The 20,755-nt window shown below is 56.2% G+C and overlaps 5 protein-coding genes across 5 annotated transcripts; 3 read left to right on the top strand and 2 right to left on the bottom strand.

The window, feature by feature from the left end:
• Positions 1 to 300: 300 nt before the first annotated feature.
• CDEST_12874 (Putative Zinc finger C2H2-type) lies at positions 301 to 6,895 on the top strand. The gene is made up of 4 exons (XM_062929030.1): positions 301 to 1,494; positions 1,555 to 3,366; positions 3,432 to 5,938; positions 6,019 to 6,895. Exons 1-4 carry the CDS (start codon positions 1,023 to 1,025, stop codon positions 6,766 to 6,768), a joined length of 5,541 nt encoding a protein of 1,846 aa, XP_062785081.1. The 5' UTR covers positions 301 to 1,022; the 3' UTR covers positions 6,769 to 6,895.
• Positions 6,896 to 7,360: 465 nt separating this feature from the next.
• On the top strand, positions 7,361 to 9,720 carry CDEST_12873 (Putative oxidoreductase, molybdopterin-binding domain, eukaryotic molybdopterin oxidoreductase). Its single transcript, XM_062929029.1, has one exon. It carries the CDS (start codon positions 7,740 to 7,742, stop codon positions 9,717 to 9,719), a length of 1,980 nt encoding a protein of 659 aa, XP_062785080.1. The 5' UTR covers positions 7,361 to 7,739; the 3' UTR covers position 9,720.
• Position 9,721: 1 nt separating this feature from the next.
• CDEST_12872 (Putative large ribosomal subunit protein uL2, domain 2) lies at positions 9,722 to 14,250 on the bottom strand. Its single transcript, XM_062929028.1, has 3 exons — positions 13,706 to 14,250; positions 11,328 to 13,560; positions 9,722 to 11,271 (listed from the first exon to the last, which is right to left on the bottom strand). The coding sequence occupies exons 1-3, from the start codon at positions 13,994 to 13,996 to the stop codon at positions 10,637 to 10,639; spliced, it is 3,159 nt and encodes a 1,052-aa protein (XP_062785079.1). The 5' UTR covers positions 13,997 to 14,250; the 3' UTR covers positions 9,722 to 10,636.
• Positions 14,251 to 14,633: 383 nt separating this feature from the next.
• Positions 14,634 to 16,110, top strand: CDEST_12871 (Putative GroES-like superfamily, alcohol dehydrogenase-like, NAD(P)-binding domain superfamily). The gene is made up of 5 exons (XM_062929027.1): positions 14,634 to 14,817; positions 14,974 to 15,081; positions 15,137 to 15,289; positions 15,341 to 15,790; positions 15,863 to 16,110. The coding sequence occupies exons 1-5, from the start codon at positions 14,770 to 14,772 to the stop codon at positions 16,091 to 16,093; spliced, it is 990 nt and encodes a 329-aa protein (XP_062785078.1). The 5' UTR covers positions 14,634 to 14,769; the 3' UTR covers positions 16,094 to 16,110.
• A 1-nt stretch (position 16,111) lies between these two features.
• On the bottom strand, positions 16,112 to 19,989 carry CDEST_12870 (Putative WD repeat-containing protein DCAF7). The gene is made up of 3 exons (XM_062929026.1): positions 17,706 to 19,989; positions 17,048 to 17,645; positions 16,112 to 16,990 (listed from the first exon to the last, which is right to left on the bottom strand). The coding sequence occupies exons 1-3, from the start codon at positions 19,440 to 19,442 to the stop codon at positions 16,491 to 16,493; spliced, it is 2,835 nt and encodes a 944-aa protein (XP_062785077.1). The 5' UTR covers positions 19,443 to 19,989; the 3' UTR covers positions 16,112 to 16,490.
• Between the last annotated feature and the right edge of the window lie 766 nt (positions 19,990 to 20,755).

Here is a 20,755-nt window from a genome sequence, read left to right as displayed (position 1 = left end):
GAGACGGACGTCAGTAAGGGGGCATAAAATGAAGAGAAAGCGATGATATTGTTGTACATTTGGGGTACCCAATTCAGGTACGGATAGGTACCGCCTAGGTATCCTACCACATACCTGAGGATTTTGTTTTTAGTACAGATGTACCTACCTTGGGTACCTCACATGAGGGCTGACTACCTAGGTACCTAGGTAAATAGCACTCCGGCCACCCGCACGTGACTGGCCATTGGCCAGACGGGGTGCCGTTCCAGATCAGTGGAAGGACGGATACGTACTTCCACCTTTCCGGATTGGAAACAATGCCTTTTGTCCCCTCGTTGTGTTGTTTGGTTGACTCGTCCGACGCCAGGATCCTATGTAGGTGTATGGCTGCTGCGACTCCCTCATCTTCCAGACTTAATCTCGGCGGTCAGCCGAGACTCTGAGGACGCCTTCTTCATGTCAGCCAACAAGAAGGCTATTAAGCCGTGTGTAACGGCCCGCATCAACGGTCCCTGGCCTCGTATGGGCTTCCAGGCGACGCCAACGTAAATCTCGGATCAAACAAACGCAGCATGGACAATGTAAAGAACACCAACTGATCCGTAATTTTGTCATATCCCCTGCCTCCTCGATCGTCCGGTTCTTTTTCTCTCCTTCTTGAAAGGACTGGCGACTCGTTTGCTTCTCTACTCTCCCTTGGGCCTGGCCGTTTCCGTACCTCCCTTTCAAGAGACAATAAGGATGTGGTGGTCACCATCACCAAAGACAGAGGCTTCTATCGACCTCCTCGGAAGAGGTCAAAGAATCGAATCCTCGAAACAAACACCATCCCTTGTTTCGTCCTCGTGAAAATAGCCTTACCCCGTTACTTGTCGCCAAGTCCCTGATATTAAAGCATCGTTTCTTAACAGCATTACCAGCACGACAGCACACGTCTCATATCAGTCGTCCTCGTTCCCCCTTCAACTTATGCCCCTGATCTCCAGGTCTCATCAGGCTACAAACAGATTTACAACCATTTGCACTTCCCAACAGCAACCATGGCAGAATCTAAACTGGGGGTTCCCGAACCTCAGGAACGATACAATGCTCTCATCAGGCCAAGCGACGACGACTGGAAGGCCGTTCACGACAATTTCAAGGATCTGCTTGCCCAGCCCACTCTGCGGACAGAAGACATACTGGGTTTGTACTTCACAACCCAGGAACGGAAGCTCTTCTTGACTGCCACAGAACCTCGGAGTCTGAGGGACTGCCAGGAAAGCAACACCAGGCGATACTGGAGCCTGATTGCTGGTAGATTCAAAGACTGCCATCTCTCGTTCGCGACGAAGCTCACAATGCTCTACTTTGGTCTGCCGGTTGAACCCATCATGTCTTTGCTGTTTCAGTATGCAAAGCCAGACTTTGACGTGGACGACGGGGATGAGATGTGTGACGTCGAGATTCGCCCTCCGTTACATTTCCTCACGGCCCACAATCATAGAAACTACGGACACGATCACATGAGAGGTTGGTGAACGGCTCGCGCATCATGGGCAGCTTGCTGATACTTCCTCTTTTCCTTTACAGGAGCTGAAGCTTCTTTCACCACCCTCGCGGTGCCGGATTCTCAGATGCCAGAAAACATCGCTACCCAAGGACTAAGCCTCCGAGGTGGAGGCTACGACGATGATGGCGATGACCTGGAGATGAGAGACGCGGGGTCTCTGTCGCATACCCGTACCTCTGCATTCGCTGGACAACGACAACTGCCCGAAATTGTCGAGGCACTTGACGACGATTTCGAAGAGGACGATGTCCGTGGCAATCTCACCATGACAGGTCTTGCACATCCCGATAGAGGGACTCGGGTCAGTGGACCTGGTGTTGGACACCAGCACCCAGCAGCCAGCTCGATACGCCAAACTCCAGGGCCGAGAGCGAACGTTGTCAGTGTGTCCGGGTCCACCGCGAGCAGGCCGACGATGAGGGCCAGATTTGATCAACAGCAAGCTGCAGCTCGTCGGGTGGATGAGTGTGTCCCCCTCTACGGCTACCAGGGTCGGATCATGTTCAAGCCCGACGACCTGTCCACGTTTGAAGCAGCTTCCAGGAAGCTCTTGTCTCTCCGACAATGTGATGCGTGTGATCTAGTGCTCGTCGAGTTCGACAGGAGCTCCAGACGGGTCACCAAGCACCTCAACGACAGCATCCCGCTCAAACCAAACGGTGCTGTGACGAACCGTATGAGACAACAAGCCAAGTCCGACCTCAACTGCGCCTGGTTCGTGCTTCGCGTCGGCGAGTCGAAACCAGCGGAATGGGAGCCCAAAGACTCCTGCTTCTCGACCTCGTTGATCAAGCTGCGCCAGGCCGACGACGAGGGACATGAGAATGTCTCGTATTGCAACATTCCGTCCCGGGAACTGTACTTTGACCCCAAGCCCACAGGCAGCAGATATCCTTCGCCAAAGCCCTGGGGCGTCAACCAGTACATGCCCTTCCTTACCACGGCGCAACAGGTCCTAGTGGGAACGCCAGACCGGCCGAGTGCAAACCATTTCGACATCATCATCTCTTCCGAACACGGAGGTACTGGGACATTTTCAACTCACTGGTACGGCGGTATCGAAGTGCACCGAAGGCTCTTGGATATGATGCATCCTGTTTTTGCCAAGGGGAAGCCATTTGAGGTTGAAACCCACCCCTTACCCGAGAACTCGGTCGTCTTCTACTTGCCCGGGGGCGTCACCAGCTCGGCTACCGCGCTCAAGGACCGAGAATGCCGTCGCCAGTCAGGCTCTGGGGACCATTACCCCAGTGCACTTGAAAAAGTCAATGTGATGACCAGAGGTCTAACGCTGCACCCAAACATCTCGTATCGCCTCTGGCGTGGAGTCGACTACTTCAACCCTATGATCAAGAATCCGTCGGGGGATCACAAGCCGGTTTCATGGAACCCTCGGGACTTCACCGTTCAGAACCACGCCCAACTTCAAGGGGCGCTTTCTAACTTCATCGCCAATTCTGTTGACAACAGGAGGGAGCCTTGTCGGCTCTTTGTCATTCAACCCTTCAATGGGAGTGGCGACACGTGCATTATAGAGACGCCGGACGAGAAGAATGGCTCAGCCGAGTTCCAGGTGAGCTCAGACACGATGGACAAGTTCAGAGCCAGGGTCCAGCTTCTGTACGAACACGACGCCAGGGTGCAGTTTGATCCCCAACAGGACAGCATACTCCTAGAGCCCATTTTCGAGAATGGCAGCTCCGGTCAATGGAACCCGGTTCACTTCGTCCTCCGACCGGATGCTCCCGACTGGGAGTTGGTCATGGTCCAGCGACTCTCTGTTGCTAAAACGATGCGTGTCACAATATGGAAGAACGATGAACTGAATTTTGGTATGTATATCACATCGTGCACCTGGAGTTCTCCATGACTTAGCCACTAACCAGTTGGACTGTAGTGAAAAGCGTCGCCAGCGAGCTGGATACCAGAAGCCAATGGGGCCCTCGGTATGGCCAAGTGACGCCGCTGCGTCCAGAATTGTCTCTCCCTACCATTGCTCAGCCTGTTTGGAGCCAACCAGTCGCCGCCCAGACGCGGCCGGGAGAGGCGAGCCGAGCGAAATCAAAGGCACCCGAAGAGGATCTTCGAAAAAGGAGTTGGGCCACACAGCCGAGCGTCTACGACAACGGCATCTACCATCCGTCCTTCCCGATCAACGCACCCCCTGTTGAGTCAATCTTGCGGACCGGGGGAAGCCGGGTGCCCATGATCACCAAGAATGTGCTCACGGCCACGGAGCAACACGAGATGCAGGGCACATTGTGGAACACCCGCAACTTAGTGTTGGATCGCATCTGCAAGTGCCCATATCAGGGGTGCAACGTCACCTACCGCATGGAAGAGGAGCAGAATCTTGTGAAGCATCTGGAAGAGAAGCACGCCGGGCAAAAGTGTCCCTGGTGTGACCTCCAGCTCTTCCAGTTCTGGTCTGGCAAACAAAAGGAAGAACACTACAAGAGCGCGCACGCGGAGCAGCTCCGCAAGATACTGGAACAACCCCAAAAACTAAGCTCGCGTCCCCAAACGTTACGAACCTCGACTCCTGGAAGACCACTCAAACATGCCGCGCCGTTGACGCCGCCGCTGTCTTCATTCAAGATCATGGAGCGGACTCGGTTCCCAGCCGGGCCTTTGCCTCGGCCAGGGCCGCCGCCCAAGGCCAACGAGAAGGAGTCGGACTACCGCTACTGCGATCGCTGCGGCCGCGATCACATTCAGCTCAGCAGCCGGACCGAGCGGGAGCATCACGACCGAGTTTGCGTGCCACTGGCCGAGGGGGCTGGCCTGTGTACCTTTTGTGAGGCGTGCGGGCATCGCGAATGGAAGACGGGGCAAGACGCAAAAGAATTCGCGCCCTTTGACGAGTATCCACACAAGTGCCGCGGCACCATTCACCAGAACAAGCCGCATTGCACCAAGTGTGGTCTTTCCCTGAAGAAGATGACAGACGAGTCCATTGACAGGCACCGGACGTACTGTGCAGGCTATTACGGTACGATGGGCTGCTTCTGCCCGTATTGCCAACACCACTTCGTCGAGGACAAGCGGCAGAAGCCAATCGACAGTGTCAAGAAGCACATTTTCGAGTGCGACAAGAGAGACCCCATGAAGGCGACTCCTTACGAAATCTATCCGGAGACGTACTGGGAAGACAAGGACGTGCTCACGGACCCTCTATACGTGGGACAGGGTGCGTCCACGGCGCTGGTCCGGAAACAGCGCCGGCCCAATGAGCCTACTCGCTACCTGAGCTATCCTCTGATGTGGCACGAGAGGCCGGGCCCGACACCGACGCAAGACCCGCCGTCTGAATGCAAACTGCCCGGCTGTCGCGAACCCCTTTTCGGTCTGACGCCGTCGGAGATCCTGGGGCATTTCGAGACGAACCACGGTGGCCGACCGCAGAGGAAATGCCCGCTCTGCCACCTCTCTTTCGAGAGGCCCGAGGATGGGCGCGAGGATAACCCTGAGTCCGGGGAGTGGGAGGACAGGAGAGACCAAGTCGCGCATATGGAATGCCACGTCTACCAGCTTTGGGACGTCTTGACCGAAAAGGGGCCGCCGCCGCCCATTGTAAACCGTGAGCCCTTCTACGCAGGCCACAGTCTTTGGGATCCTGACAACGAGAGAGCGTTGGATCGACGAGACAAGCGGTGCCCGCACTTTGACAAGTGTGGCGCCATGGTGGGCTTCATGAATCAGAAGCAATGGAACCAACACATGGAAATAGCGCATGCCGCCGAAGACTTTGAGCCGCGAGTGCCGCGCGACATAAAGATCGACCTACAGGCTGCCTTTGAGGAGCGGAAACAACAGAGAATACGCGAAGGAAAGCATCCCATGGTAGGACAGGTGCCCCCAGTGCTCAAGTCGAAGGGGTTGGAGCCGGGGCTGGGGCAGGGAGTAACGGCCGGGCAAAAGCCCGCGACTGCTGGTCCTGCCGTTCAGCCTCAGGGCCAAGCTGGAGCTAGAGGAGGCCTGGCCGGCGGCCAGGGACTCGACACTGTTCCCGGCCAGGGTCTTGATCCCGAGGGAACTCGGCCCAAAGAAGATGATGTTCCACGGGGTGTTCGTCCGGAGGGTGCTCATCCACAGGTGCGGCCCGAAACGCAGACGACCAGCGAACCGAAGCAAAAGAGTGGCACGGCCTTGAAGCCTAAAACCACCGTAGGTAAGATTGGGAAACATACGGGAAATACGGGGAAACCCCCAGGCAAGCCAGATAGCAAGCCGGCACCGGGCCAGAAGTCATTTTCTGGTACAAATCCAAAGATCAAGGCTCCCGCCCAAAGCTTTGATGCAGAGGACAACATGTACTGCTCACGTTGCTTTCGCAAGGCACCCAATCGAGTATCCAAGGCAAAGATCCCCGAAGGCGATCCCAGCAGGCAGGAGCAAATAGATGTGAGTACTTTAAGGCCCTTGGACACCGTTGTGATCGGCAAGCAGCTAGCTAACAGGGCCTTTCTTACCCCGTTTTGCAGGCTCACTCGGATCCGACGAGAAGCTGTCGAATCCGACCACAAGAGGGCCGTGTCAGGTTCAGTCGCGACGGAGAGCCTATTCTGCCAAGCAGGGTCGGGTGGATTCGAAAGGGCAATCTGAAGCTGAATGAAATCAGAGACGGCTTTGTCAGATCAAATCCCGAGCTCGAAAGAACAATGTGCCCAACAGATATGCACTGGAAACGCCCATGGTCAAGATGGGTGCACGATCCGAACAATGAAAACAATGACGACGTTTGGGGGATGCCATATAAACGTCAGAAAGACCGAGGGGATGATGACAGCGAAGAGGATGACGGAGAGGAAGACTATGTGGTGGTTGATAACGAAGAGGACGATGATGATGAAGAAACGGGCGAGGCGGAGGACGAGGACAAGGAGAAAGAAGAAGATGACGAAGAGGGTGATGATGGCGGTGATGGGGCCAAGGACAACTCGGGCACCATCCGCAAGAAGAAGCGCAAGCAGTTCCGGGGTTTCCAGCCCCACGATCCAACCTATCGTTACAGTGGAGACGAGGACAGCGTGAGTGAGGACGATCCAAGCGGGTTGGTGCCAGAAAGCGAAGGAGAGGGGGAGGGCAGCACTGGATCCGGCGGCGGGAAGCGGAAGCGTGATGCTACAGAACCATCGGGACAGGGGCAAGCCGGCAAGAAGAAAAAGAAGACCCAAGAACAGGAGCGGAAGAAGGCCGGGGGATCTGAGGAAGCTCAGGGCAGCAAGTCGTAGAGCGCGGTGCATTGCAGATGGCGATGTCGGTTAAGAACCAACCATGCCGTCAGGTTGACGTCGCTACAAACCACACAGAGTGTTGGTATAATCTCTTGACATTAGTTCTAGCCTAGCAACCCGCCACAAACAGTATAGTAAAACTTGCAAAAGTCTTGACATTTTCCTGGCATGACAAACTTCATCTCAAGAATACAAGGTAGTCAGTCGAGTCTGCTTCGTTAGACCGGCGGGTTCGGCTGGATACAGACGACACCAACTTCAAATAGAGTTGCGGGGGAGCAGACAACTAGGACACCATCCCCATCGCGTCGGCGACTAACAGGGACCAAGTCGATGGTCGAGACGTACCGGGGATCAGGCTCGGGTTCGGCCTGCAGCGGGCATTCGGCGTCCACGTGGCTGGACTCGCGGCTGTCATCGGTCTCCTCCGGGCAACACGTACCTACTGTGTAGGCGTCGTGTGACGACGCACGAATGCCATTGGTTTCGAGTTTACCGTCGGCTGTGAGAACCTGATGGCGAGGGTTGAGACCATAAGTGTTAAGTTGAGTTCCCGGTCAACGTGAAGAGGGTGGTTGCCGCAGGACGTAAGTAAGAAAGAAAAGACCCTTCCCATTCCTCTCTGTTTCTCTCTCCTCTCTTTCTCCCACGGTCTCTTTCCCCCTGTGTAGGACGGGCTACCTACACCGAGCACGGGCCCCTTTCAGCAGTACGTAGCGTTTGAGCATAAGACTTATGCACCAATATTATGCAAGATACACTGGCTTATGAAGACGACGTCTCCACTCCACCGACTTTTCTTCGCACAAAAAGGCCCATACAGTCAAAAAAGGCGTAATCACGCCATCGCCCCGGTCAGTCACATCATCGTCCAAGCTCCACACCAGAGCCGCGCTCTCAACGTCGTCGTCCACCAAAACGAAGCACCATCTCGCCCGATCCAGCCATTCACCTTGTCAATATTCTAAATGCAAGCGCCGCGGCGTCTGTTTAGCGGGCTTTTTCAGCTCTCGACCCGGCGGCCCGTCCCTTTGAGTCCTCCTGGCCTGCCCCTTCTCCGCCCTCCAACCGCCCTACACGCCTCTGCGACTGCTGGCCCCCTTCCTCCTCCTCCTCTTCCACTAGGATGCCGTCTCTTGCACGCCTCGGCTTGTTCGAGACACCCCTCTCGACCGACATCCGCGCCCTCCTCCTCTTGCTCGACGCGCTCGACCGATCACCGTGAGGGCCCTCGACACCCAGCAAGTACCCAGCGAGACGGCGGACGCGAGCCCCCACGCCGCAAGGGCCCGGCCACCGTTCACGCTCTCCTCGCTAGTGGCGGGCTCCTCTCCCTCTTTGTCGGCCTCTCGGAGCCCTTTCACCCCCACGAAGGTGATGTGGTGGATGCTTCCGGCCCGGCAGCCATCACCGACGACCGCGACCCGACCCTCCCCCGATTCGCCCTCTCCGAGGTCCGTAAGCACGATGCCAAGTCTCAGAGCCCATGGGTTACTCAGGGCGACAAGGTCTACGACATAACCGAATGGGTTGGAGCTCATCCCGGAGGTGATGTCATCCTCCGTGCTGCCGGAGGGAGCATCGATCCCTATTGGGACATCTTTACCATTCACAAATCGCCCCACGTGTACGAGATCCTGAACCAGTACCACATTGGCTTCATCGATCCCAATGACCTGGTCGATGGAAAGCCCGCCGCTGAGGAGATAGAGGACCCCTTCAAGCACGACCCAAGCCGTGACCCGAGGCTCATCACCCTGACGCCCAAGCCTCGCAATGCGGAAACGCCAGTGGAAGGCCTCGCTGACAGCTACCTGACCCCCAATGAGCTCTTTTACGTACGCAACCACATGTGGGTTCCTCAGGTCGAAGACACTTCCAACTACACCCTCAAGATTGAGCTTCTGGACGGATCCATCAAGGAGTACACCCTTGATGACCTCAAGACCAAGTTCAAGCCTGCGACCGTTGTGGCGGTGCTCCAGTGCTCCGGCAATCGACGAAGTGACATGACGCGCAATGCTCGGAAGACCAACGGGCTCCAGTGGAACGTAGGCGCCATCTCCTGCGCTGAATGGGAGGGCGTCAGGCTTTCCGACGTACTCGCCGACGCCGGCCTCCCTGTTCAGCAAGCTATGACGGGAGATTCGGAAGCAAAGCACGTTCAGTTCTCGGCTCTGGAGGCATATGGCGCATCCATCCCCATCGAGTCTGCCCTGGACCCCCGCGGCGACGTTCTGCTAGCCTACTCGATGAATGGCAAACCTTTGCCGCGAGATCATGGCTATCCCCTCCGTGCTCTTGTGCCCGGCCACGTCGCCGCTCGTTCCGTCAAGTGGTTGAGCCAGATCACCATTTCCGACGAGGAGAGTCACAGTCAGTGGCAGCGCAAAGACTACAAGTGCTTTGGTCCAAACGAGACAAGCCCCGACTGGGATCGCGCAGCGCCAATTCAAGAGATGCCCATCACTAGCGCCATTACAACCGTCCGGCTAGGTGACTGGAAGGAATCCACCAGGGACCCGGCGTCGGACGCGAAGACTAGCGACGCCCGCGAGGCCTCTCTTATGGGATATGCCTACTCTGGCGGCGGTCGCAGGATAGTGCGCGTCGATGTGAGCCTCGACAACGGCAAAACCTGGGACCAGGCTGAGCTTCTCGACGATAAGGAAACCCTTCCACCGAAGACCGGCCACAAGTCGTGGGCCTGGAAGCGCTGGAGGTATAAGGGCATCGTGCCTCTGGGTGAGCCCGGGGTAGGAAGCAAAAAATGCTCTACTCTTCTGGTCAAGGCGACAGACGATGCCTACAACTCGCAGCCTGAGAGCTATGAGGCCATTTACAACCAGCGAGGTAACCTTGCAAATGCTTGGCATCGCCTGAGGATTTGTTCCGAGTGCGCCAACCAACCACCATCGCTGCCAGCAGAGAAGGCCACACCATCCTGAAAGAGAGATACGGAAGAGGTGGGATCGAATTTATATTTACTTTGAGAACAGAAGTACGGCTTGTCCCTTTTGGCGGTGTGTCGGAGGTAGTAGGGGCGTGTCGAGGAGTTTACGCAGCGGGGTCGTATGGTCAACTTTTCCTTCTTCATTTCGTTCAGAGCCCGTGGCCGCGGCCAGGGCCAGCTTCACTTTAGCCTCATACCAACTTTGAATACAACTCATTTTGCACAGTTCGAATGGGTCATCCGGATTGTGAGAGAGACGGAAATAAATATGCTTATGTGTTCTCATGCTTGATCTCTTACTATGTCACGTCACCCGAATGAATGGCAAGGAGTGAACATGATGAAACTCGGTCGTAAATAATTATCAAAATGGTGGGTGGCCATGGCATAATAATATGTTTCCGGAGGCAGGGGTTGTACGGCCCAGCATGAACGCGTCACAGCCGGTACCAATATTGCTCACTGACCGCAGGGAGATTGTAGTGGTAACTTTCGAGACAGACTAAGGCAGTTAGTTGACTGGTTGGAGAATTCTGTTCGCAGCATGTAATCCTGATACCGGGTGGCAGCGGAGGCGAAGAGAAACCCAGTTGACTCTACTTCGTCACCACAACACGAGTCTGGGTCTTTGAAGTTAAAACAAGAGTGTTGAAGCTATATCCTGTGCTCTCATGCACGGGATTATACTTGATCCGAACTGTCTCAAACTGAAAGGTTGGGGAACATTGAAGGTATCGTTTTAAGGCACAATTCGAAGGCCAACTGTGTCATTTTTTAAGTGCGCTTAACTTATTACGCGTGTCCCTCTTTTACATGAACGCCGAGTAATATACAACCTTGCTCACTTCCCCGCGTGAAATACAACTTCGAGCCAACGAGCGAGCATCAGAAACCATGTTCCAGCGCTCGCGTCTAGTCATCATCGGTGTATCTGGGCCCACTTGCTGCCGGCGTCTCGGGCGCGCCATATGCTGCAGGTGTAGGCGCGCCGTAATAGGCAGATGACGAGGTGAAGCCACTGGCAGCGGGAGTAGGCGCACCTGCAGCAGGCGTCGGGGCCGAGTCGGCACCCCACCCGCCTTGCCATCCGCCGCCGGGGGTCGGGGCGCTCGCGGCCGCCGGGGTTGGCGCCGAGTAGGCACCAGGCGTGGGGGCATTGAGTGCGCCTGGCGTTGGCGCACCAAGAAGGGCTCCGCCGGGCGTCGGAGCATCGTAGCCAGACTGTCCGGGCGTGTATCCCCATGAGTCGCTTCCGCTGGCACCCGGCGTCGGTGCAGAGCCACCATATGCGGGTGTTTTGGAGCCAGAACCCCAGGCATCCCCTCCTCCGTATGCAGGTGTCTTCGATCCCAACCCGAAGGCATCATGAGCCGGTGTCTTGGCACCAGACTGCCATGCCGGCGTCCGCGATCCTCCGCCATACGCGGTACGGCTTCCATCGCCGTAGGCAGTTCGGGACCCATCGGCCCAGGCCGGTGTACGTGACCCGGAGTAATCCGGGCCGCTCGACTTCCAAGCCGGAGTACGGCCGCTAGTCGGCGCGGGGGCTTGTCTATGTTAGCAACACACTCAACGGAGGAAGTGGCGTTGGGCTTCTACTCACTTCTCGAACCCCAAGCGGGCGTTCTCTCGGAACTGCTGGAGGCGACTGGTGTTCTGCCTCCCTGCCAATCTCCATGTCCACCACGACCGCCCCCAGGAGGACCACTGTGGCCACCACGACCCCGGCCATTAATTTCGATCTTGGCACCCGTGATCTTGTCCTTGAAGCTGAGGTGATCCTTGGGCACAGTGATGGTTTTGCTCTTGGTGTGTAGCTCCACACGGGCGTGGGTATCCGTAGCGTCCTTCACGATGCCCAGGAGGCCCTTGTAACCACCCTTCCTGATGATGACGGTCTTGTCAATCGCACGATCTCGTCCTCCAAAACTTTTGGGCGGCGCCATTTTGCTCTCGGAGCCGTTAGGGTTGCGCTTCATGGCAGGGTTCATCTGATCCAGATTGGGGCCAGCCGAAAGTACGCGTCCACCCTTGGCGGCAATGGTGTTAACGTTGCCAGCCTTGGTGACGAAGACGCCGGCATTTTCGTTGCTGTCGTTGTTGTGCAAGAAAACGTAGGCGCGATGAATGTGAATGATCTTGCCCTGACGCTGTTGACCGCCATACTCTCGGACCACATCGTCGAGTCTGATCTCGGAGCCGTTCCTGTCAGCAGCAACGGCGATTTTCCGCTTGGGAAGTTTGTTGGCAATCTGCGACGGCATAACTTGCCGCGTATCTCCATTCTGGTCGAGCACGACCACCGATTCGCGATCAACCTTGACAATGCAACCGACCGTGGTGGGGTCCAACTGAACCAGGTCAAAGAGCTCATACTGGCCCAGCGAGCCCTGTCCACCAATGTCACTTGCTTCCCGCAAGTCCTTGCTAAAAACCGTGACTTCCGTGTTGGTCTGGTCTGTCAAGAAGGTAACTCTGTCTTCCGAGATCTTGACAACCATACCGACCTCGTCACGGAATCGGCTGCCGCTGGTGACCTTGACGTGATCTCCAACTCTGAACCGCTTCCTCAGACCCTTGGTGGGGACTTCGATGACCTGGCCCGCCAGCACTCCCTCCGTGACCTGCATCGTGACAATGTCACCCTGGACGTTGGTAGCTTTTCCGACAACGCCCTTCTGCTCGCCTTCATAGACCTCAATGATGTCGCCGGGCAGGTAAGTGACATTGATGTTGCTGTCTTTAAGGCTGGAAGCGAGGGCCTTGAGATCGAGGTTCTCGGTACCGTCCTCTGCACCAGAGGCAAATCTGGTGACTTCTTCCAGGGTCGGGTTGACGTCTGTGACCACTAGTTGCTGGATTTTGATATCCTTGACCTGGAAGCCATTCTCGAACTCGTCACCCATGTAGTTCCATACCTTGGTGGTCGGATTGCCTTGTATGTGCCTAGGGTGCCGCTTCCGAGCTTCAGTCTCATTGAAAAGACGCTGAGGGGGCCGCGGTCCGGCCATGCCAATGGGCCGTTTTCGTTTGCCATCGAGGGTGAGGGCGGAAGCGAGAGCGTCGTCTCTCATTCCGTAGTCAAGACGGGGGATGAAGCGGACTCTGGCCTCGAGGCCATTCTCGGTAACGTCGATGACTTGGGCAAGATCGCCGGCGTGCTTGGCAGGCTTCCGAAGTCTGACCCAGGCGCCAGGCTCAAGGGTGGGTGTCTTTGTGACACGGAGCAAGTCGGGCATATCCTTAATGTCGACCAGGATCATCTTGGAGCGGGGGTAGACGTTGAACATGCCATCAAGAGCCACCATGATATCGGTGGAACGGTTGGCTTCGACGTAGATGTAACCCTTCATAACGGAAGTTGGGCCACCGCGTTCGAAGGCCGAGATGATGGCCAGTTCGTCCTTCGTGCCCATCCTCTCCTCGACACGCTTCATGATGGAGAAAACGACCTCCCGCTCTTTCCCTTCCTTGCATCTGACGGCCCAAATAGTAGGATCATCGACACTGGGCATGAGCAAACGCTTGGGAACGACAGCCGAATCTCCAAACCCCTTGTTCGGGCGGCGGTTGCCGTAACGCTGACGAAGAATCTCGGCCTGCTTTTCAGCATCCATGCTCGCCTCCATCTCGCGACGACGATCGAGTTCTCTGTGACGTCTGTCATCATCGAGACCTCCGCTTTCGGCAATATCGTCGGGATGGGCGTTGTCGATGAAATCCTCTATCTCCTCACCGTCTTTCTCCTCATCCTCGCCATCCTCTTCGTCGTCGACCTCGGCTTCGATATCGAAGAAGGCAGCGCGGCGGTCCTTTCTGCGCTTGCGGCGATGTCCCTTGAGGTTGCAACGTCAGAATCAGTCCATACTCACACAGTTCGAGAGGTCTGAGTCGCGCCTGACTTGTAGCTAGGTTTTTCTGGTGCAATGCGGAAGGATACGCGGAAGCTATGAGACGGCGCAAACAGGAGAGTGAGCTTACCTGTTGTACATCGTCCTCGTCCTCATCATCCTCTTCTTCCTCGTCTTCTTCATCGTCATTTTGGATAGCATCATCTTCATCCTGTTCCTCGTCTTCGTCGTCGTCGTCTGGAATTCTCGACTTCGAAGGTGCAGGGGCTTCGTGGTCGTCGTCGGCAACGGGACTGCTTTCGCGTGCGTGCTTGTTGGTGGCGTCGTGGTCGGGTTCCTCGTCGGACAGATCGGCGGGGGCAGGGTTGAAGTCGTCCTCTTCCTCCGAGTCATCGTAGCGATTATGGTCGCTGGAGGCCATCTTGAAGACGTGGAGGTTTCAATTCGAGATTTGTTAGCAGTTGATGTCGGTCCGAGGCGAATCTGCCAGAGGGTGGAACAGCAAGCAAGGATATAAATAGGAATTCTTCTTGCGAGGGTTTGGCCAATAAGGTATAGACCCGAATTGATCAGTAGAAAGAAACCAAGATGTAAGGAGCCACGGGGGGGTTCCTTCCGCGTCGGAGGATTGATGAAGTGAGGTAAGATGGAGGATAGTCAGTAGAAAGCTTAGGATATGTATACAGGCAAGCCAAACCCACGACCAGAAGGCCAAGGTTAACGCGAAAGACGTCTGCATCAGGACTAGCGGCTCCAGCTTTGGCTGCCAACTGGCAACAGCTGGGTGTCCTCTACGGGGAGTGAATGGATGTAATGCCTGCTATTTTGGGTCTTGTTTCCTGTTTGTTTTTCGTTCTTTTCAGCAGAAGGCATAGAGTCAACCCCATCAACACTTGTCGTTAATCAAGAAATTCTGGTTTGCAGGTGGAAAGATATGGAGGATGTGAAATGGCACTGTATTGTCTTGCGGTGACAGCTAGACCACTGTTGCTCCAAACTTTGGATATCTAGCCGGCGAATGAATGCCTCGGCTCGTTCTAGCTGCACCATCAAAAACATGCTTCACCTGAGCTCTTCCCAAATTCCAGATATAGCCAGGGCCATCTGCTTTCGGGGGCCTCTGTCTCAAGTTGACTGTTGTTTTTCTTGAACACAGTAAAACTCACCGGTGTACTCCGATTCCCAGCCTTGGAAATGTCGGAACACAAGACGAGGGCAATCATCAAGCATAAATTCGTCACTGTGAGTCTTTGGTCCTTTCCTTCCCTGCAATAACTGGCTTCGTCGTAGTCTTTGTCAGTCCCTCCGGTTTCCATGATACATAACGTAAGGCGACAGGGCAGGGTGTTGTGTCTGGTTGACTTTGTTCATCAGCTATGTGCTTACCAACACCGTCAGGACCTGGATAAAATCAAAGTATCAGAGGTCGACCGGCCGATCCCCAATTCAGACGAGTACCTGATCCAAGTGAAGGCTGCGGGGGTGAACTTTGTAGATATTCTCTATGTGGGAGACGGCCAGTCTTTCTGTCAAACCTACAGCTCTAATGCCCACGACGTAGGTCAAAGGAAAACACCAGAACAACCGAGCCCTAGTGCGGCCGCCCTTCGTCCTAGGCCTGGAGTTCGCTGGCGTCATCCTTTCTGCTCCGCCGCATGCGCACTTCCTTGCCGGCGAAAGAGTCTTCGGAGCTTTCCCGGGGTCGTATAGCGAAGTGATATCTCTTCCCGCCTCGTCACCGCTGCACCGCATCCCGTCACATTAGACACTTCCCGAAGCCGCCGGAATAGCTGCCACGCTCCCTGTCTCTTACGCATCGCTGCTCCGGGCAGGGCTCAAGCCTGGCCAGACTGTTCTTGTGCACGCAGCCGCAGGTGGGCTCGGCCTAATGGCTGTCCAGGTTGCGACGGCCATGGGGTGCCGAGCCATCGGAACGGCAGGCTCCTGGGAAAAGTGCGCCGTAGCCGCAGAGTTCGGGGCCCAGCCCTGTTTGAACTACACCCAGGAACCGGCTTGGTGGGAGCGTGTACTGGAACTGACTGAACATAAAGGGGTCGACGTCGTCTTCGATCCCGTTGGCCTCGTCGATCGAAGCCTGAAGTGCATTGCTCACAGAGGCAAGGTTCTAGTCATAGGCTTTGCCGGTATAGACGACAAGATGGAGCATATCGCCATGAATAGAGTACTATTGAAACAGGCCTCACTCATTGGTTATGTAAGTCCTCGCCCTACCGGGCGCCGCCTCACTTGCTAAACCCCATTCTATCGACTAATCCTAGCCCGACAGCGGTACGGTGAGAGCCTGCGACGATACCCGGGCGAGCAAAAGATGATTTGGGATGAGTTGCACTCTCTGATAGAGAGCAACAAGATACAGCCTGCTATTTTTAGAACCAGCTATCACGGGCCCGACCAAGTCCCCCGTGCCCTCAAAGACATGGCAAACCGAAAGATATGGGGCAAAGCAGTCGTCACCCTGGACAGCAGCATGGAAGGCACATCTCGGGCAAGAATCTAGGACAACCACGCCCGAGCCAAATGCGGTGAATGCTTCGATAGGTCAGGGATGACAGATCCAGCCAGATAGATTAGACGCGGCACCAATAACACAGAACGATTGCGGCATTCCGTTACTCTTGTCTCCTTACTATTTCCATCGGATATAGCCATCCACCATCCCAGGTTTTTTTTCCCCTGTCACCGACCGAGGAACCCTATTGAGTCTCGGAGGGCGTTGAGTAACCCCCACCTCGACTACTCCACAGGACTCACAGATAGTTTTCTCCTACAGCCAGCCCGGGGACCCATCCCTAAACGCCAGGCTTCGCGATGCATATACCACAAGTAACTCGCCAGTTCTATGAACAGGGCAGCAAGACGGTCAGACGGATGCTGCTTGTCGTTCCCGGGGCCCCTCAGACACCGATCCGCCCACAAGTCTTAACGCCCCAAAGGCCTCTGCCTGCACTCACTCCTAGCCACTCCCCCTGGTCGTTGCTCGAGAGATGCGGGACCCACGCAAGGTTTCCGACCTCGTAATCGCACTGCCAGCTGGCATATGGGCTTCGCGTGTTATCCGGCTGGGCGGCACCGTTGGCAGGAGGGCCGCCGCTGAGCGAGTGGTTGTTATTATAGACGTCCCAAAGCAGCACCTGACAGTCGTCTGCTCCTGAGGCTAGAACTCCTCGCCTCGTAGGCGACCACTCAATGGAATTAAGAGAGCCTCCATGACCGCGCAGCTCGAGAAGTGCCTGCCCGGGATGCCTTACGTCGAGGATTCGAATAACGTTGGAATCTTGCGCGAACGTAGCCAGCAAATGGGTATCATGAGGAGAGGTTGCCAGTCTCAACAGGGGGGGAGGGTTCGACATGGTTTGTTGCGCGAGCGTGGGGCTGATGCGTCCACCATTGGCGTCTTGTAACACGAGGTTAGTTTAGAAGATCCGATATGGCGACATGGGGAGGGGCATACCTCGATCATCCTTGCCGGTAGGTTCGTAGATGATGGTGCTATGCTCGAGGCTGCGCAGATCAAACATACGGACGCTTCCATCTTGTCCACAGCTCACAAAAACATCGACACTATTGGCGCAAAAGCGCACATCGTACACTTCTTTATCGTGGGCAATCAATTGCGTCTTGGCTGTCAATGACGGAATGTCCCAGATCGTGCAAGTGGTGTCGATACTAGACGTGATTATCAAACTCGGGGAGACCGTATTCCAGTCCAGCGAAGTGAGCGGCGCCGTATGATCAGGCGTCTTCGAGTTGGAAAGTAGCGCGAGAGGCGTCAGTTTCGTGACAGCGGTATCTCTGCCCTGCCGGGTGATCGAGTTGCTCTGCGATACGGGGCTCTCGGAGGGGAGAGACCATAGGCGAAGGTGGTCGCCGGACGTCGCAAGAAGATCGGTTGACTGTTTCTGAGAAGAGGGTGGTTCCCAGAGCAGGCGAGTCACGGGATAAGAATGTGTGGCCTCTGCGACCTTTGAAAATTCAAGGTTGAACTTGGGGGTGCCTGGTTGGTAGACATCGTTGGGGGTCGGCACCATCTGGGTATCGAGGATTTGGATCTGGAAGCAGAGAGGGGTTAGCGGGGTCCAATAAGCAGCGGCATGTAGAAGGCATCATACGTAGTTGTGGCCGTCCTCTAGGTAACTGCCGACGGCGAGTTTCCCTGCACCGTGGCCTTGTGGGGGCCACTTGCACCAGTCAAACGCGTAGAGAGCCCAAGGAGCGAGGTAATTGCTGGTACCCGGCTGGGCGTTGGCGAGCTCGTAGGCGACGCTCCCCGGCACGCCATCAGACATGCTCGAATCGGCGCGGGGTCGGATATCGGCCAGGCCTAAGGGCGTGTTGGATATGTTTCGTTGCGAACCGGGAGCATTGTACTTTTGGTCTGGAGGAGACATGAACTGGGATCCTGAACCGCTTGGGGTGGTAGGGGTGTAGGGCGCAAAGGTCGAGGCACCTTCGTAGCCGGCAGCGGGGGAGGAGCGGGAGTAGCTGTGGGATAAGCTCAAGCTCGGGGGCTTCGAAGGCGTTTGGTAGTCTTGCGGCTGCTGGGGCTGCATTGTGGACAAGGTAGGCGCTGTGTTGGCGGTAAGGACTGGCGGGCGGTTACCGGGGCCGCCAGGTTGCAAGACGTTGGGCACCGACGATGTGTTTTGGTACTGGGGGACATTTGGCGATGCCTGGTCCAGCTTGATATGGGGAGCGGCGGGGGCGGTGGACGAGGATGAGTATTCGCGGGGCGACAGCTGACCATGCTGCATCATGCCCGCTGGCATGTGCAATTCTTCGTGCTGGGAGCTGTAGGTGCCGGCGCGCCGCGGGGTGCCGGATTGAAATTGTGGCGGCGACTGCTGCTGTTGCTGTTGTTGATTCATGGCAGCGGCAGCGGAAGAGGACGATGGGGATGGAGACGAGTGGTCCGGAAACAAGGCGATGGAGGGGGTAAGGCCCGGCGGCCCTGATGTCTCAGTCGCAGTGGAGCGTGCGGACAGCGAGTAGGTTGAGTCTCGGTGCGGCTGCAGGCCATGGGCCGGAAGCAGAGCGGCGGGAATGGAGGCACGCTGCTGCTGCTGAGAGTACGACTGGGATCGAAAATGAGCGCCGGTGTTGTTGGAGAAGTGAGAATGCGAGTGGGCGTACGAGTGCGAATGGGAATGGGAATAGGAATGGGCTTGGTGAGGCTGGAGGGAGCGGACGGAAGCGGAGTCGGTCGTGGCAGCGGCCGATAACGTGGCCGGGTTACTGTCTCTATCGGTGTCGTCCCTGTCCCTGGTGTTGTAGTACTCGTCGTCCCAGCGGAAGTTGGCGACGGGGGGTTCGTTGGGGAGCGATGACCCAGTCCCGGGTTTTGTCGCACTCGCGGCTCCTGGGGTGTACTGAAGAGACGAGGTTGGAGGAGAAGAAACGGGGCCAGAAGCAAGAGGAGGTTGGTTATGGTTGTGGTTGTGGTTGGGCTGGAAGTACCCAGACTGGCGGTGGTGCTGCCGCTGCTGCTGGGGAGAGGATGGCGAGGGCTGCGAGTACTGCGACGACGCCGACGACTGCTGAGACTGAGAGTGGGATGACACGGCAGACGACAAAGGCACCGGATTGGGCAGCAGCAGCGGGCGGGAAGAGTTTGAATTGGCAGTGGCAGCATCCGCCGGGAGGCTGGCACTGGCAGTGGCGGCGTTGGCAGTGGCGGCGGCAGTAGGGACGCCAATGGAGCCCAATGCCTGTGCCGCCTGGTACAGCGCCGACGACGCGCTTAGCCGGTGCTTGTGATGAGGCCGCCACTGCTGCTGCGGCTGTTGCTGCGTCTCTGGGTCGATGCTCTGCTGCGAGGCCGAGCGCCGGTGGCCCAGAAAGTGCATCATTCTTTCTTTGTGCCAAGGCTTCGGAGTGCACGGGTGACGGGACAGCGCGAGGAGACGAGACAACACAGCAGCACTCGTGGATGAGATGAGTTGGCTAAAGGTCAGACGAACAACGATGGGATGTTTAGATTGAGAAACAAAACACGAGAAGAAGAGGGTGGGGAGAGGAAGGGAGAGAATGGGGGAAGAAGGGTTCTAGAAAAAGAGAGGCGTGAGGATACGGGTGGAAACAAACGGCTCACGGAGGTCAAGGGAAGCGCGGTGCCGCCGGGAGATAGTTGACGTCGTCGTCGTTGTATCTTCCTTGACAGGGTCACTTGCAGCCTCTCCAATGCGGTAGAGAACGGCATACAGAGAAGCGAAGACGTCCGTGTGAAGGGAGTACGGCTTGACTTCTCTGTCTCCGGCTCTCGTGCTGTCTTGTCCCTCTGTATTGTTGTTGTTGATGTTGTTGTCTGCGGTCAACATGCCCCAAGTCTCCATCATACCTAAGAAAAACCACTCTAAAGCATTGTCCTGACTAATGGACACTAATCGACCAACTACTCTATGTCCAGCCAACCGGTTGATAGAGATGGGGATGGGGATGGGGACGTTAAGGGACTGTAACAAGGACTGGCTGGGTCTGGGACCGGGGACTGAGGGGAATTGGGACACGCGCGGACGTGGATCTGGGCAGGGACCGAGACGGAAACGCGGGTGCAAACGCGGCCGGGGATAAAGCATGGATACACGGGGCAGGACATGGGGCGGAGGAGGATAGGAAATAGCCGCCTGTCGTAGATGTCGGTTTTTTTGCAACAGGCAGCCTGAACTTGGCCTCGACACGATACACATCATCGCCAGCCACCTCAACCCACCACTACTAGTGTCGTGAGTGTATAAATACACACAGAAAGGCTCCGGCTATTGGCGGCAGAATCGTCGCTGTGCATTACGTACATACAAATACGTCCAGTTGGACCAAGTGAGTGTCCCGGCTAACACGATGTGGTGCGGTAGATCTTCAAAAGGAAGAAACGACTGGAATCTAAGTCAACCGCTGGGAATCAAGTAAGCCAAGGAACTGGCGACATGTTGCAGTATAATATAGAGAATGAGAATGAGAATGAGAAAGAGAAGAAGAAAAAGCAGGCACCTGTGTGTACGTTATACAGTAAACTGTCAATGAAAAAGGCTGTAGAATGCGTCTGTACCTGGTAAGTAGATAGCAGCTTCCAACCCTCCCCCCGCCTGGTGACGTCTGTCTCGCATTGGCCAGTTCTACCCCTACCCACCTAGGTAGATAGGTACACCAAAAGGTGCTGCCCCGT

This window comes from Colletotrichum destructivum, chromosome 8 (assembly GCF_034447905.1).
Source record: "Colletotrichum destructivum chromosome 8, complete sequence".
Classification (NCBI taxonomy): Eukaryota; Fungi; Ascomycota; class Sordariomycetes; order Glomerellales; family Glomerellaceae; genus Colletotrichum; species Colletotrichum destructivum.
Note: the sequence above shows the minus strand (reverse complement) of the source record. Positions and strands in the feature narration are given on the sequence as shown.

What these genes read in the sequence shown, in the direction of transcription:
- CDEST_12874 (XM_062929030.1), top strand. Translation starts at nt 1,023, where the DNA reads ATGGCAGAATCTAAACTGGGGGTTCCCGAACCTCAGGAACGATACAAT. An exon ending in GAACGATGAACTGAATTTTG is followed by an intron (nt 3,367 to 3,431) that starts GTATGTATATCA and finishes GTTGGACTGTAG; the next exon opens with TGAAAAGCGTCGCCAGCGAG. An exon ending in GCAGGCAGGAGCAAATAGAT is followed by an intron (nt 5,939 to 6,018) that starts GTGAGTACTTTA and finishes CCCGTTTTGCAG; the next exon opens with GCTCACTCGGATCCGACGAG.
- CDEST_12873 (XM_062929029.1), top strand. Translation starts at nt 7,740, where the DNA reads ATGCAAGCGCCGCGGCGTCTGTTTAGCGGGCTTTTTCAGCTCTCGACC.
- CDEST_12872 (XM_062929028.1), bottom strand. Translation starts at nt 13,996, where the DNA reads ATGGCCTCCAGCGACCATAATCGCTACGATGACTCGGAGGAAGAGGAC. An exon ending in ACGAGGACGATGTACAACAG is followed by an intron (nt 13,561 to 13,705) that starts GTAAGCTCACTC and finishes TGCAACCTCAAG; the next exon opens with GGACATCGCCGCAAGCGCAG. An exon ending in GCCCGCTTGGGGTTCGAGAA is followed by an intron (nt 11,272 to 11,327) that starts GTGAGTAGAAGC and finishes AACATAGACAAG; the next exon opens with CCCCCGCGCCGACTAGCGGC.
- CDEST_12871 (XM_062929027.1), top strand. Translation starts at nt 14,770, where the DNA reads ATGTCGGAACACAAGACGAGGGCAATCATCAAGCATAAATTCGTCACT. An exon ending in ACTTTGTAGATATTCTCTAT is followed by an intron (nt 15,082 to 15,136) that starts GTGGGAGACGGC and finishes CCCACGACGTAG; the next exon opens with GTCAAAGGAAAACACCAGAA. An exon ending in TCCCGGGGTCGTATAGCGAA is followed by an intron (nt 15,290 to 15,340) that starts GTGATATCTCTT and finishes CCGTCACATTAG; the next exon opens with ACACTTCCCGAAGCCGCCGG.
- CDEST_12870 (XM_062929026.1), bottom strand. Translation starts at nt 19,442, where the DNA reads ATGATGCACTTTCTGGGCCACCGGCGCTCGGCCTCGCAGCAGAGCATC. An exon ending in TAGAGGACGGCCACAACTAC is followed by an intron (nt 17,646 to 17,705) that starts GTATGATGCCTT and finishes CTCTGCTTCCAG; the next exon opens with ATCCAAATCCTCGATACCCA. An exon ending in TACCGGCAAGGATGATCGAG is followed by an intron (nt 16,991 to 17,047) that starts GTATGCCCCTCC and finishes TCGTGTTACAAG; the next exon opens with ACGCCAATGGTGGACGCATC.